Source organism: Choloepus didactylus, chromosome 2, assembly GCF_015220235.1.
Source record: "Choloepus didactylus isolate mChoDid1 chromosome 2, mChoDid1.pri, whole genome shotgun sequence".
Classification (NCBI taxonomy): Eukaryota; Metazoa; Chordata; class Mammalia; order Pilosa; family Megalonychidae; genus Choloepus; species Choloepus didactylus.
The window spans coordinates 56768955-56782800 of NC_051308.1; the positions used below are offsets into that span (position 1 = coordinate 56768955).

A 13846-nucleotide genomic window follows, 5' to 3' on the forward strand; every position below is an offset into this window, starting at 1 on the left:
ATCTTTGAAACTGTTTCATATGTCCTGATTTCTGTAACTCCAGCTTTTGATGGAAAAATCAGAAAGTAAGTTAATAGAGTAGGATTTAAGTATAATTACATGCTTCACTACATATTTTGTACAAGGGTGATATCTGAAACACAATACTACTGTTGTACAAACTGCTATATTTAAGATAGATAAAATTACAGAGCTTGCTCAGAATTGACAATTTAAAAGGATATTTAAGAAAATGTTTTTCAAAACACAGAGATTTATAGAATTAGTCACAAAGGAACAACAGAAAGCAGCAAATATATCTAAACAGAGCTGCAGAAAAATCATGTAGAAAAACAGGATGTTTTGACAAAGATAAAGCAAAGAAGCTGCAAAAGCATATTTAGAAAAATGGCTCTATATTCTTGTACTGAATGTATTCCCAAGAGTCAACAGGAAATCTGGGGGAAGAAATAAGTCAAATTCAACCTATGACAGGTTATAGAAGTATAATATAATGCACCCACTTATTTAATCCAGAGCAAACAAAATCAAAGTTAGCAACCCACAAGCCAAAGTGCCCCTAATTCCAAAGACACTTTGAACAGTTCAGTTACAAATTAGAGAACACTGAATGACGATTATATGCCATAGGTCTTTTTACTTTTGGAGAACACGGGAAAATTAGTTATATATATACAATGAAGAGAAACAATGAACAAACAATGCATTCTTCTAGACATAGTACCCTTCACTAAAAATCAGAAAGCAGATAGTGAACAGTTGAGCAAAACAAAACATAAAAACAACTTGAGATGTTAGGAAAATCTTATCAAATTTTATTAAGAAATTGTAGGAAAGAACTGATTTAGAGATGCCAATTCTTACTTTGGTACATGTAGAATAGAAAAAAAAATAGCAGTCTTCTCCTTGATTAGGCATGCTGAGGAGATCCTTAGATTAGAAGTGGCTTCTTGAACACGAGCCACTCCTTCCTCAAGATGAGGACCAGCTTCCAGTCCTCTTGAAATGGGTTTAATCTTCCAAAAGACAACTCAATCACAGAAATCGTCTTTAAAATGCAATCCTAAAATGTGGAGACAATTTATTAAAGTATTACAGGTAAATTCTTCCAACTTTGTCCTCCAAATCAATCTGACTACTGAGATCACATTAAAACCAAATTTTAATACATGCTTGCCTATATGTACTTAATATGTACTTGCCTTGGAAATAACTCTGATTCATATTTTATTCTTATGTGAATATTGTACATTCCCATCTACAATGTAAATTTTTTGTTAAGGAGAATAGCCATGCCCTTCTTTCCTTTATAATCTCTATGGTGCTTGTTACAATGCTCAGCATAAAATTAAATTAGCATTGCTAACTAAACAAATGAGCTACGTTCTATATTTAGATTATTTTACACAGGATACTTGCTAAATCTACGTTTCTGACAACCTAAATACTTTTCACCTAATAAAAATTCCAATATTTTCACAAGCATTTTTATTTCAAATGGATATTAAACTATGTGGGAAAAACCCTGTTTGGCAAGAATTCCTGAATCAAAGGCCTCTGAAAAATCTGCAAAGCTAGTTTACACAATGAAGATGGCTCAAGAGTGGCATACTAATTACAAAAAAGGAGCAAAAGAATTCCTCAGAGCTCTTTCCATAACATAGTGATTCAACAAAACAGGTAATATTCCAACAACCAGCAATGGGGGAAGCCCCAGTCCCTGCCATAAACTTGGTCCCCACTAAAGAGTCCAGGAAAGTGTCCAGTAAAAGCAAGGGACAAGAGCCACATTAGAGTATGGCAGGGGTTTCTACAAACTCCTACTCCAAAAGGTCAGGTTTCAGAAACACTGATAAACAACCTGAAATCAATGAAATCAAATTCAAGCCTATCTTAATCCAAGAATAGTATAGCACACCAAGATGAAATCAACCTTGAAGTCAACAACCTAGGTTAGAAGTGTCTGCCACTTGACACATAACCAAAACTTTTTAAATTTGCATCCCCTTTAACCCAAGGATTCCCTTTCTAGAATTTATCCCGAGGTAAACACAGGACAACAATGCAAGGTAATAACACACAAGAATGTTCATCACCATCTTGTTTCTAAAAATGGAAAAACACCTAAAAACCTAAATGCTCAAAAATTGGGGACTATTTTAAAAAATCATGGTGACATTATGAAGCCATTAAAGATTATATTTGTCCTGTGGACCTGTGGATAACATATTTGTTTTCAGAGGTTACAAAAATACATGTAGATAATATGATCTCATTTATTTATAGTCATATATTTTTATAAAATAGTCTGGAAAAATATACACCAAAATGTTGGCAGCAGTTACTGTCAGATGGGTAGTGTTGTAAGTACTTACCATTGTTTTATCTGCTCGGCCTAATATTAACTTTTCTAATATAACATAACATAGACATAAAAATTTTAAGTCTGCCTAGCTGGCCTAACCACCAGTGATCTGCTACAGAATGGGACAAGGGTTGGACCTTCAATGGCACATCACTGATTTACTAGCAGGGCTTCCCTGACTCCAAACCCAGGGAATACGTTCAGCATTCTAGTGTACACCAAAAGGTAATTTCAGAAACTGCCTCAAATAGGACCAAGTCTCTAAGAGATATTCAAATAATTACGACACATATGCAAAAAAGTAACATCTAATGAGAATGAACATCCCCAAGAATATATACGAATCTGTTGGTGGTTTTCAGGAAGACCCCTCAACGTAACAAAAAACAAAATGATATGAATTGCACTATGGTAATCATTTTCAAATTGGGCTCCTCATAGTTCCCTCAGGGATAGGCGGAGTGTGGGGGAATAGATGGGCACACTTCTCCTAACACTTGGACAGAACAGTGCCTTCATATACAGCATCTGTTTTCCATATTGAACTTCTATAATTCCCTAGGGAAAAAAAACAAGAATAGAATTGCTATTCAAGAAAATGACCAAAAAAAAAAAAAAAATCCTTCTGGAAATTAAAATTTAAAAATTGGCAAGAACCACAATTACATCAATCAGAAACCCAAACCAAGAGGCAGTCTGATAAATTTCTTAAGTTTTAAAAGGATCAAAAAACATTCAGGTTATCAAGAAAACCTGAAAATAGCTGTTTGAAAGTGGGAGGCCAATGAGTAATCCACCCTCTCTCCCATCTCACCCTCAAGCTAATCTTTGAAATAGGAAAAATTCTTTTAAAATTCTAATACATACTCTAAGCAAGCTTGAAAAGGATACATTTCATTTGTATGAAAAAAAAGGGGGAAGAGAAAGCTCAAAAAATAAGAAAATCAAATTTTCCAGCCTCCATTCCTAAAAAGAAATTTCAATAGAGAGAATGGATAGCAGAATAAACATTGATGTAAAATAAATAACTGAATTATAAGATATCACTGCTAGGACACCTCCCAGAATGCAAAGTAAAACTGTAAAGAGATATAAATATAAAAGGTGTATGACATGGAAATACATTCAGAAGACCCAATTTCTATACAATGCAAACTCTAAAGGAAAGAATGGAACTGAGAGATAATAATAAAAGAAACAAAATGAGAAAATTTCCGTAAATTGGGCAGCCTTATGTCTTTAGATTAAAGGGGCTCATCAAATGCCCAAAAGAAATTTTCTTTAAAGACAGCCGTACTGTATAAAGATATGGTGAAATTTCTGAATTCAAACTTCCAGGAAAAAGCAGACTGAATACAAAGGAAAGAAAATCAGACTTGGCATTGGACACTCATCTGAATCTCAAAATGTGAACAAACAATAATGCTATGCATCCAGAATTCTAAAGAAGAGATTATAACCACAGATTTAGCCTTTCAAATTGCATTTCAAGGACAGCTCAGGACAAGGAAGTTGTCAGACATGAAAAGTCTCTAAAAGCATTCCATCCATGTACTCCATGTATTCCTGAAAAAACTTACTTGAGGAATTATTCTAGCTTGAGAAAAAGAATTTAGAAAAAAGTAACTCAAAGTTGAAAAAGAGCAAAACAAATCACGTCACAGGCACTGTATCACTGCTTCAAAAAATGGTTTAAAAGAACTCCTATGGACACTGATTTACATCCATTTATGGTACAGATGAAAAATCCTAAATAAAACATTAGCTAACTGAACCAGAAGTATAGTAAAAGAGTAACATTATATGATCAAAAAGGTTCATTCCATGACTAGAAGGAACTTCTTTTAGCATAAGTGTACTTAATCATCAGAAACCAACAATATCTGCAATATGGTAAAACACTAGAGGTACACTTACTCAAAGCAAACAAAAAAATGCCCACTTTGTCTACTATCATTCTACACCATTTCAGAGGTTATAGCAAATGCAGTAAGGAAATAGATACATAAATACTAAAAAAGATGAGACGAAAAATTCAGTATCTGCAGAGTGAAATGCTTGCAAACTAGAAAATCCAACACATTTGAAGATAAAATTTAGTACACTATCAGACAGAACAAAAATCAGTAAATTCCCCACATGCCAGCAACAAGATGATGAGTCCTATTTGCAACAAAACTATAAAATACATAGAAGAAATTTAAGAAGTATGCAAGACCTACATTAAATTAAAATAAAAACAAAAACTACAAAACCACTAAGGCACGAAAGATCTTGATAGAGGGATAATCTAGAAGGCTTAAAAAAGTTACTTCTCCCCAAAATAATCGACACATTGAATGCATTTCAGGTCAAAATCCAAATGAGAGTTTATTATTGGAACTTGAAAGACTGTAAAATCATCCAGGAGAATAACTGTTTGGGTAAAGCAAAGAATATTTTTAAACTATTGGAAGGCCTCGCTCTGATATTATAATAATGTGAAATGTAACAACAATTTAATGTAACTGGCAAATGAATGAGTACACAGATCAACAGAACTCAACAGAGTTTAAGAATAAATGTGATTTATGAAAAATGTGGCACTTAAAACCAACCAAAAAAAAAAAAAAAACTGGCTAGCAATTTACTTCATACAAAAAATTCCAGGTGAATTCAAGCAAGGATGGCAGAGGTTTTAGATCACATACCAATGCCAATTAATTTGAGCACTATACTAAGAATTCTGAATTCCTAACTGGGCTCTGCAAAAAAGCAAGCCATATTTGATAGTCTAGTAGGCTTACAGTAGGAAGAGTGGCAATGCCACATAACTTCAATCCCTGATACACTTTTTTTTTTAATTCATTTTATTGAGATATATTCACATACCACACAGTCATACAAAACAAATCATACATTTGATTGTTCACAGTACCATTACATAGTTGTACATTCATTACCAAAATCAATCCCCGACACCCTCATTACCACACACACAAAAATAACCAGAATAATTAAAGTGAAAAAGAGCAACTAAAGTAAAAAAGAACACTGGGCACCCTTGTCTGTTTGTTTGTTTCCTTCCCCCCACCTTTCCACTCATCCACCTGACACACTTTTAAATATAAAAAGTACAATTAGCTAAGTAGTAGACAATCACATATGGTATTTTTTTAATAAGCTTGGGGTAAAAAAAAAAAAACCTTTCTTAGAATGATAACAAGGTTTAAAACCTAATAAAAAAATTGATAGATTTGACCACATAAAATGGAAAACATTTATATAACAAAAGATATACCAACAACAGAGCCAAAGATTAGTATATCTTTACATCAAGAGTTTTTACAAATCAAAAAGAACTTGTCACTTGTTCAGTAAGTTGATACAGCCTTTTTTGAGAGTAATAATATATAACAATTCTACCAATTCACATCTGAGATGTGTATGGAAGGCTGTTACTGAATGCAAGACTTTGGTTTTTAATGGCAAAAACCAAATGTCTATCAATGAGGAAACATATTAAATTACAGCATATCAATATAATGTAACACTACATAGTCATTAAAAAAAGATGAGGCAGATGTGCATGGAACTATGTGAATGGACACGGAACTATGTTCCGATAAACTGTCAACAGTGTGTTTCTCTGGTGAGATGGAACTCCAGGGGAATTTTCACCTTGGCAAAACTATTTTACCTTTTTTACAATATGCATGTATTTAAAAAAAAAAAAAAAAGATTCCATAGGAAAACTAAAAGCTTGTAAACAATTACAAGAAAAAAATTCTTGACAATGACCTTTTAATTTCTTACTGACCCAGGAAAATTATTTGCCTTAAACTACAAAATTGTTCACTCCTTTAATAAGAAAAAAAACCATTTCCACACTTACATTAGCTGGTTGATCTCAACAGGAACGTCTGTGTCTTCACTGAGTTCCAATCTATTACTCCTGTAGGTCGAACCAACACTCAATCCATGAATTAATAATAATGAGGCAGAAAGAATTTTCCTCCTCACATTGCCAAGGAAATCTCTCAGCCATAAGTCAACACTGCATGTGTTTTTAAAACATCTCCCAACTACTAGGAGATTAAGTCCATTTGCATAACCTTTGTCAGACTGGAGATAACTAGTTAGTTATCTCCTCAAAAACAAAAATAAAAAAACAAAAAAAGTTCATTTAAAGATGAACTTGAGATTCAAAGGGTTATATAAAAAAAAAAGAACGATAAGATCCATCTTCCATAGCCGAACAATATAATTTAAAAAGAAAAAGGAAAAACAAAAAATTTAAAAAACACCAAAATTCAATAAGATCCAATTTCTGGTCTTCAAGATTTCTTCACCTATTAAGAAAAAAACAGAAACCTTCCCCCATCTTTATTATCTGTATAATAAAAGCATACTTGTATGTAAAAATATAGTGTTTTATGTATATAATATACATATACATACTAACTGGCTTATACACACACACACGTATACAAATGTGTAGAGATAAAACATTTGAGAAAGCTTTCCCTTTTAAAATAAATATAAAAGCCTTTAGATTTGGGTTCATTATAAAAATAGTGAACTTATTCTTATATCAAAGAAACATGAAGTCATTATGTTACGCTAAATTTTTCCCAGCCCACAAAACAAAAATGAAGGGAAATCCTTACATACATATGAATGTGTATAATATGGATGTATAGATATCATCTACGTATCTTCAGGGAGTGTTTAACCAAAAAAGATAGAAATGTATTGTTACAGAGTAACTACAGAGTGGTGCAGCAAGCTGTAGAAGGCAGAGCAGCATTATAGCCATCCTGAACTGGCACTGTTAAAACACAGAACTCTTATCTAAGGGAAAATTTTTTCCTTCTTTTGTATCAACACTAATGTCATTAGTATGACATTTAATATTGGCCCTGCAAAGGCTTGCTTATGCAGCCTGGTTCCAAATTCTCTACTCCTAATGACTATGATTAAAGACTTTGTAACCATCCATTTTACTCCAGTTAGTGAAGGGTAAACTTTTGGAGTTGAAATTTCATTTCACAATGGTACATTGACCATTTTAGAATAAAAAACAAAAAAACAAAAAAAAAAACATTTTGATACACAGAAATGAGTTCTCAATTTTGAAATCAGCCCAGTTACAAAGCAATTTTGATTCTCACGTAATAAATACTACATAATTTCTAGGCTAAATCTTGCCAAATACTATCCAAGACAAAACTAAAATCAAAACTTAAAAAAAAGTGGACACCTTTTACTCACACTTAATACTAGTCAATTTTCCAGGAATTTTTTGGGCAGGGAATATCCCCAAATCTAAAATGAAAAAAAGGAAAAATTGGGATCTTACATTAGTTATTCAGTCTGAAACTTCTAATAGGCTTTTACTAAAAGTAGTCATTTTCTGGCTTTCCACTCAATCACAGAAACATACTTTCAGAGTGGAAACCAGGGACCTTAAAGATCACTGAGATCAATTTCCTCATTTTACCAGCTAAGCAGATTCCTAATACATGAAAATATTGACTGCTTATTTTTAGTTTAGAATACAGTGGCCAAAACCAATCTCAGTTAAAAATACAGTATTATGGATCATTCAGTATATTTTAAAAAGACATTTCAGATCAATTAAAATTAAGGGTATTCTTTGGGAAATGCATACTGGGTTTGTCCAAAGTATGCTCATGGGGCTTTCAATCCAATTCCCACTGAATCTTTTTATGCCATTTACCCATAAATTATGCAAATGTACCAACAAAATCTTTTATTGTTTTTACATTATTTTATAAAGGTTAAAAAAAAATTCAAAGAATGAAAGTAATTTTTTTTCTAATTGTTTTATAATGTTTCCCAATTCCAATCTTAAATATAAGGGATAACTATCACACTCAGTAAGTTGAAATTATAAAGCTGACCAGTATGAGGAGGCTGGACAATTTTGTGGGTTTTTGTTTTTGCCAAGGGTTTGCATCAGGATTTTTTAAAGAAAGAGAAAAATGGATTAAAAAAAAAAAAAAAAAAAGGAATAACAGCTTAGTATGCTTTATTTTCACTCCATTAGTTTCAGAGGAATCACACTCCCCATATGGGGGGAAATTTTAACTTAAAACCAATTACTAGCTCAATCTACCAGCCAGAAATAGCTCAAGGCCTTTCAATGCTGCACTATATTTTTATTTAAAAAAAATGCATCTTTTCTCTCAATTGGTATAAACAAAATTTCAAGTGCTAGCTACACTGAGCTACTACTGTGAAATCTGTAGTTAATCTTCATTTTATCAACATTATATTGCCTCTGAGGAATTTCTTGTCCTTTTTGTGTTTTCAGGTTTTCCCCAGATTTGTTTTTAAAGAATTATTATGACTATATATAACAACTATAACAATTAGGATACAGTAATACAGCAAAAAGTTGCCTACTTTAAATGGAGAAAGGAAAAAGAAATTAAAGTAACATTTCTTTTTCGTTTTGAACTTCGTTCTCAGAATCCCAGCTCAGAACCAATGTAGAATAATCATAGTTAATATTTTTCAAGTTCATTTTCAGAAACATCAGCTGTTCTATATTGTCAAAGTCCAGGCTCATCATCTGCTTTGGATGAAAGTGGCTATTTGTAGTATAGATACATTCAGATTGCCAACTACACATGGGACAGCTTAGATATTGAATGGCAACTTGGGTCAAAGCCGGCCACATGTTCATCTTTCTCTGCCAGTAAATCAAAGGGTCATCACCTCCTGAGATCTCTAAATACTTATCTTTGAAGTACTCATCCACTACTGCTATGGCAGAAGGGAACATGAAGCTTTTGCTTCCAACGGCAATACTATCTGCAGTTGAGCTATCAATGGAGCCTGAACTGGAAGTGATTTCTTTTATGGGTGAGGTAAATGAATCAGCTCCTACTGCAGCTGAGGGACCAGAAGCTTCTGAAGTTGCAATATGGCATACCTCTGGTGAAGATTCCATAAAATTACAAACCTCTTCTGCAAGGATATGCTTGTAGGTTTCTAAATCAGCACCTTGAGGAAAAAAATCTTCCAAACTGTTTTTAAAGCAAGGATCTAGCAAAGTAGCCAAGACACATGGCTTGGATTTGAGCATGGCACTTAGTAGGGTGTCACTTTCAAGTTTCAGAGATAAACTGTCCACCAGATTAAGGGCCTGAGTAATACCTCTGACTTGAAAATCTTCTCTGAGTTTCTGTAGGGAAAGGAATAGATGATGGATTAGGGGTAGCACCTGATTCAATCCTGTGGTCTTCACACTCACTTTCTGAGTGGCCTCCTCAAAAGGCTTAAGAATATCACAAACATGGGTCATTAGAGTCCACTGAAGGGAGGTAAGCACAACACCACTGGCTCTGCCAAGACTATGGTGAACTGCATAGCAATGCTCTAAGAGCCATTTTAACATATAAAAGGTAGAAATCCAATGGCCAGTTTCATCCTGCTTCAAATTCTTCCATGGAAGTTGGTGATCATTTTGAAACTCTTGCAGTATCTGACGGGCCTTTATTGAATGACTAAAATGATGACAGGTTTTTCTAGCAGCCACTAACATATTCTCAATGCTTTTGTGTTCACAGAAAAAGTCCTGAATGACAACATTTAAACAATGCAGTAAGCATGGCACGTGGGTAAAACCGCCATCTTTGATTGCATGTACCACATTAGAGGAATTGTCAGAAACAATGAAGGAAGGGATGAGGAAATTAGGAGAAAGCCAGAGACCAATCTGGTCATTCAATTCTTGTAAAATGTTGGTTATCAAACAGTCTTTGGCCAAACCTGTTACACAAAGCACTGCCCACTTTCTAAAATTGGAGATCCTACCATCATTGGGAGAAGGTGTAGTTTCCAAAGAGACCCAGTGTACAGTCACAATGAAATAGTCAGTGGATGGATCATGGGTCCATATGTCAACAGTCAGGTGGATCTTTTGGCTTTGAACATTCTCCAAAGTTATGAAAATTTTTTCTCTGACCCTATCATATAACTGAGGTATAGCCTTAGTGAAAAAGTAAGTCTCTGATGGCATCTTATAGTCAGGGGCCACAATCTGCATGAATCTCTGAAAGGCTGGGGTTGAGAAGTAGTTGTAAGGATGCATATCCTCCACAATCATTCGAATAATTGCCTGACTTATTTGACTTGAGACAGAATTTTCACAGTATGTTGTTTTCCTCTCCTGTGCATGCATCAGATTGTCTTGCTCTGCCACAGGAATGGGGCTCTCAGATCTCCTTTCAACCTCTAACACAGGAGGTTCATCAGAATCAGAGTCACTAAGATCTTCAGCTATTAAAACTTGGCTGCCTGTAGACTTTGCTCCCTGCAGAGGATCACTTATGAGATCATTTCTCTCACTCTCAACCTCATCCACTCCATTTCCAACAGCACCATTATCTTTGTTGGCAACAGCCCAATGGATGGGATGTGTGGCCTGCAGGTGTCTTTGAAGTGTTGAAGTTCCTAAGTGGGAACCTGGTCTACCCCGGCTCACACTCCTTTTACATATATTACACACAGCTCGTGAGATGTGCTGAGGATCAGTGTAAAAAAAATTCCAAACTGCAGATGTCTTGGCTCTTGTTCCAGGAATTAAAGCATGCTTGACAATGTTACTTTTGATGAGAAATCTCCCCCTTTCTGCCCTCAGGGCATCAGATGCTGATTTATCACTTTTCTTACCCATTCTATTATTATCTAAAGGATCAGTAGGGATGTATTCAAAGCTTCCATTGCTTCCAGGAGAAGAGGGAGATAAAGGTACATCCAAGGTAAAATCCTCCTCCCCACTAGTGACTCCAAACTTGTTGGCCCTGGTCCAATGAGGTGAATGCCTTGCCTGCAAATGTCTTTGAAGAGTAGATGTACCAAGATGGCTGCCTGGCTTACCCCTGCTGACACTTTTTTCACAGAGGTTACAAATAGCCCGCCAGGTGTACTGGGGGTCAACATGAAAGAAGTGCCACACAATGGAGGTCTTGGCTCTAGTACTAGGTAGATAGATCTGTTTTTCTATATTGCTTTCAAAAAGACTTTCTTCATCTTGCCCAGGGGCACTGGAAGCTAATAAAGCAGGAGCACCTGCAACAAGCCTCCCAGATCCCAAATCCTTACTAAACTTTTTGGCAAGGATCAATTTTTTTCGGCGCCTTTTCCCCTTAATTCGCAAACCCTTCTTTCTTTTCTTTTTAGCAGGCAACTTTGCCTCTTTATCCACTCCTTCTGCCACCATCTTTCCTTCTACCACATCTTCTTCATCTGTATTAGAATTAATAGGAACACATCCCAGAATCCCAGGACCACTAAAAGTGCTGCATCTTCTGCTAGGAGAGAGTGAGGAAACTGGCACACTTAAGGTACATACACTCATTCTCGTTATGTCTCCAAAATTTGTACCAGAATCTAGTAGTGGGTTTATTACGCAAGCAGGAACACAGCTGTTTCTCTCTACTTACATTACCTTCTCTCCAGTTTCTATAAGGAGTCAAATTCCCTCTGGACCAATGACTTGTAAGCCAGGTTATTTTTGGAGGAAAAGTGACAGCAATGGAGAACATTCCCAAACTCTTTCTTAGAGGGCTTTAAGATCCCTTCCAACTGTCTGAATTCTGAATTCAAATAGTCCAATCTCCTCATGTTATAGAAAAAAGAACTAAGGCCCACTTTCCCAGAGTCATAGACTTAGTTGGTCAGTAGCAGCCAGAAGCCAGGTCTTTCAAATCCCAGGTCCATGTTCTTTCTGCTTCTCCAAGAACTGTATCTACTTTCAGCTTAAAAATATATATGTACTTATGATACTTCATGATAGCAACATCAATTTCTCCTTAACTCTGAAATTACTTTCAGGAAATTTCACTTAAACAAAAACATAGTGCATCATTCAACATTCATCATTTAGGACTGTGATTTGCCAATACAAGCCAAAAAGTCATTTATGGAAAACTAAATCAGACTCCACATACTGGTCATTAACAACAAATGCTAGTTAGGGCCTTTCAGCTCTAACTAAAAGTAATACAGTTGCTTAAAAGGTGGGTGGCTAAAAAAAATGCTTTGACAGTAAAATTACAAAGCCTGGTTACAAACTGCATTTTCAATTTACTGATTGCATCAAGGGTTAATTCAAGTTTATTTTTCAGACATTTTTAGACTGCAAAACCCTTACACAGCCTGTAAATGAGTACCTCACAAGTTGAACTCTATATGAGCAGCATATAGAGCTTTAAACCACTTTCATTCGTTCTCTGTTGATCCCTCCTCTTCCCCCAATACCTACATACATTTACCCTAAAAAGCATCGCTACCACTAGTTCCACAGCCTCCTTCTCAAGGTCCAGAACCAAGGCCTAGAAGATGCGAACCATATAGGCCTTTCCCATAGAAATCCGCACCGATTATGGGAGTTTGGGGGGTGTTCTTCATTACGGTTTCACCAATCCTACAAGGAGAACGGAAGTGTCCCTGTTGCTCTTGACTCCGATGCTGAGGGCTGGGAGTGGGAGTGTAATTAGGGTAGGGAATGGGTGTAGGATACCGGAATAAAGTCGGTGGCTTTCTGTATTTGGAGTTTGAGAAAATTTCCAAAGTAGTGGGATCCTGGAGAGGAATGAGAGTAGGTAAATTCAGCTCCTGGCACTGGTTGATTCAGACAGTGGGGGATCGCTAAACTAGAGAAACTGTTGCCGTGAAGAAAGCAATCTAGTGTCAGTTCTCTCTCCGACAGTCGGGAGAACAGACAGCTTCTAGGGCTGCTCCGGCTCCTACGGCTTCGCTAACACCGGATGTGGGGGAGGGGAGGGAAGTTGGCTGGGAACGGAGCAGGCGCCGTGGGGTGGGGTGGATGGGCAAAGAGAGCGGGAGCCTAGGGCTCCCAGCCTGCCCCGGCGAGGGCAGCGGCCGGGAGGTGGGGGGGTAGGGGGTAGGGGGTAGGGGGTCGTTACGGCGGGGCCGAAGGGACCCGTTCTAACTTCCCGGGCTAGGCCGCGACCCAGGGGCAAGGGGAGGCCGCTGCCACTCCGGTCACCCTCTCCCCCACCTCCCTGGCCCCCAGCCACCCGGGAATCAAAAAACGGGTCTAGTTACCAGAGAACAGAAACTTTACCGAACCGACGACACTATCCCTGATTCCCGCTTGCTGCCACGTCTTTCTTCTTTCTTATCCGCTGGCCGCCCGCCGTCCTCGCAGCAGCAATACCAGCAGAAATCCGACTGCCAGAGTCAAAGATGGCGCCCGGCTACAGGCTCAGCTCTAAGACCGGGCCAGTAAAAGTGCCAGCACGACGCAAAGCGCAGGGATTCTGGGAGCTGTAGTTTCCTTTATGAGGCGATGCTCAAGATGGCTTCCTTGGGTCACAGTGTCACGTGAGAAGGGAGGCACTACGCCGTGGCGACCCTTCCTCTCCAAGGAAGGCATATTAGGAAGTTACCGGTTTCTTGAAATCATCTTCTGATAAAGTCTTTTTTTGAGTCAAATGAGGT

At 36.8% G+C, this 13846-nt stretch overlaps 1 protein-coding gene across 13 annotated transcripts in view; it reads right to left on the reverse strand.

The window, feature by feature from the left end:
* Positions 1–13591, reverse strand: part of ZC3H11A (zinc finger CCCH-type containing 11A) — a 53399-nt gene extending 39808 nt beyond the window's left edge. The window contains exons 1-5 of one of the 13 annotated variants that reach the window (XM_037824991.1): positions 13451–13578; positions 12903–12964; positions 7619–7672; positions 6240–6299; positions 865–1063 (exon numbers count right to left, since the gene is read on the reverse strand). In XM_037824991.1, coding sequence (XP_037680919.1) covers positions 865–918 — 54 coding nt within the window. In that variant the 5' untranslated portion in view covers positions 919–1063; positions 6240–6299; positions 7619–7672; positions 12903–12964; positions 13451–13578. Of the gene's footprint in view, positions 1–864; positions 1064–6239; positions 12965–13450 lie in introns of those variants that run through there. The other 12 variants (XM_037824989.1, XM_037824992.1, XM_037824990.1 and 9 more) reach the window with 12 other exon arrangements.
* Positions 13592–13846: the final 255 nt, after the last annotated feature.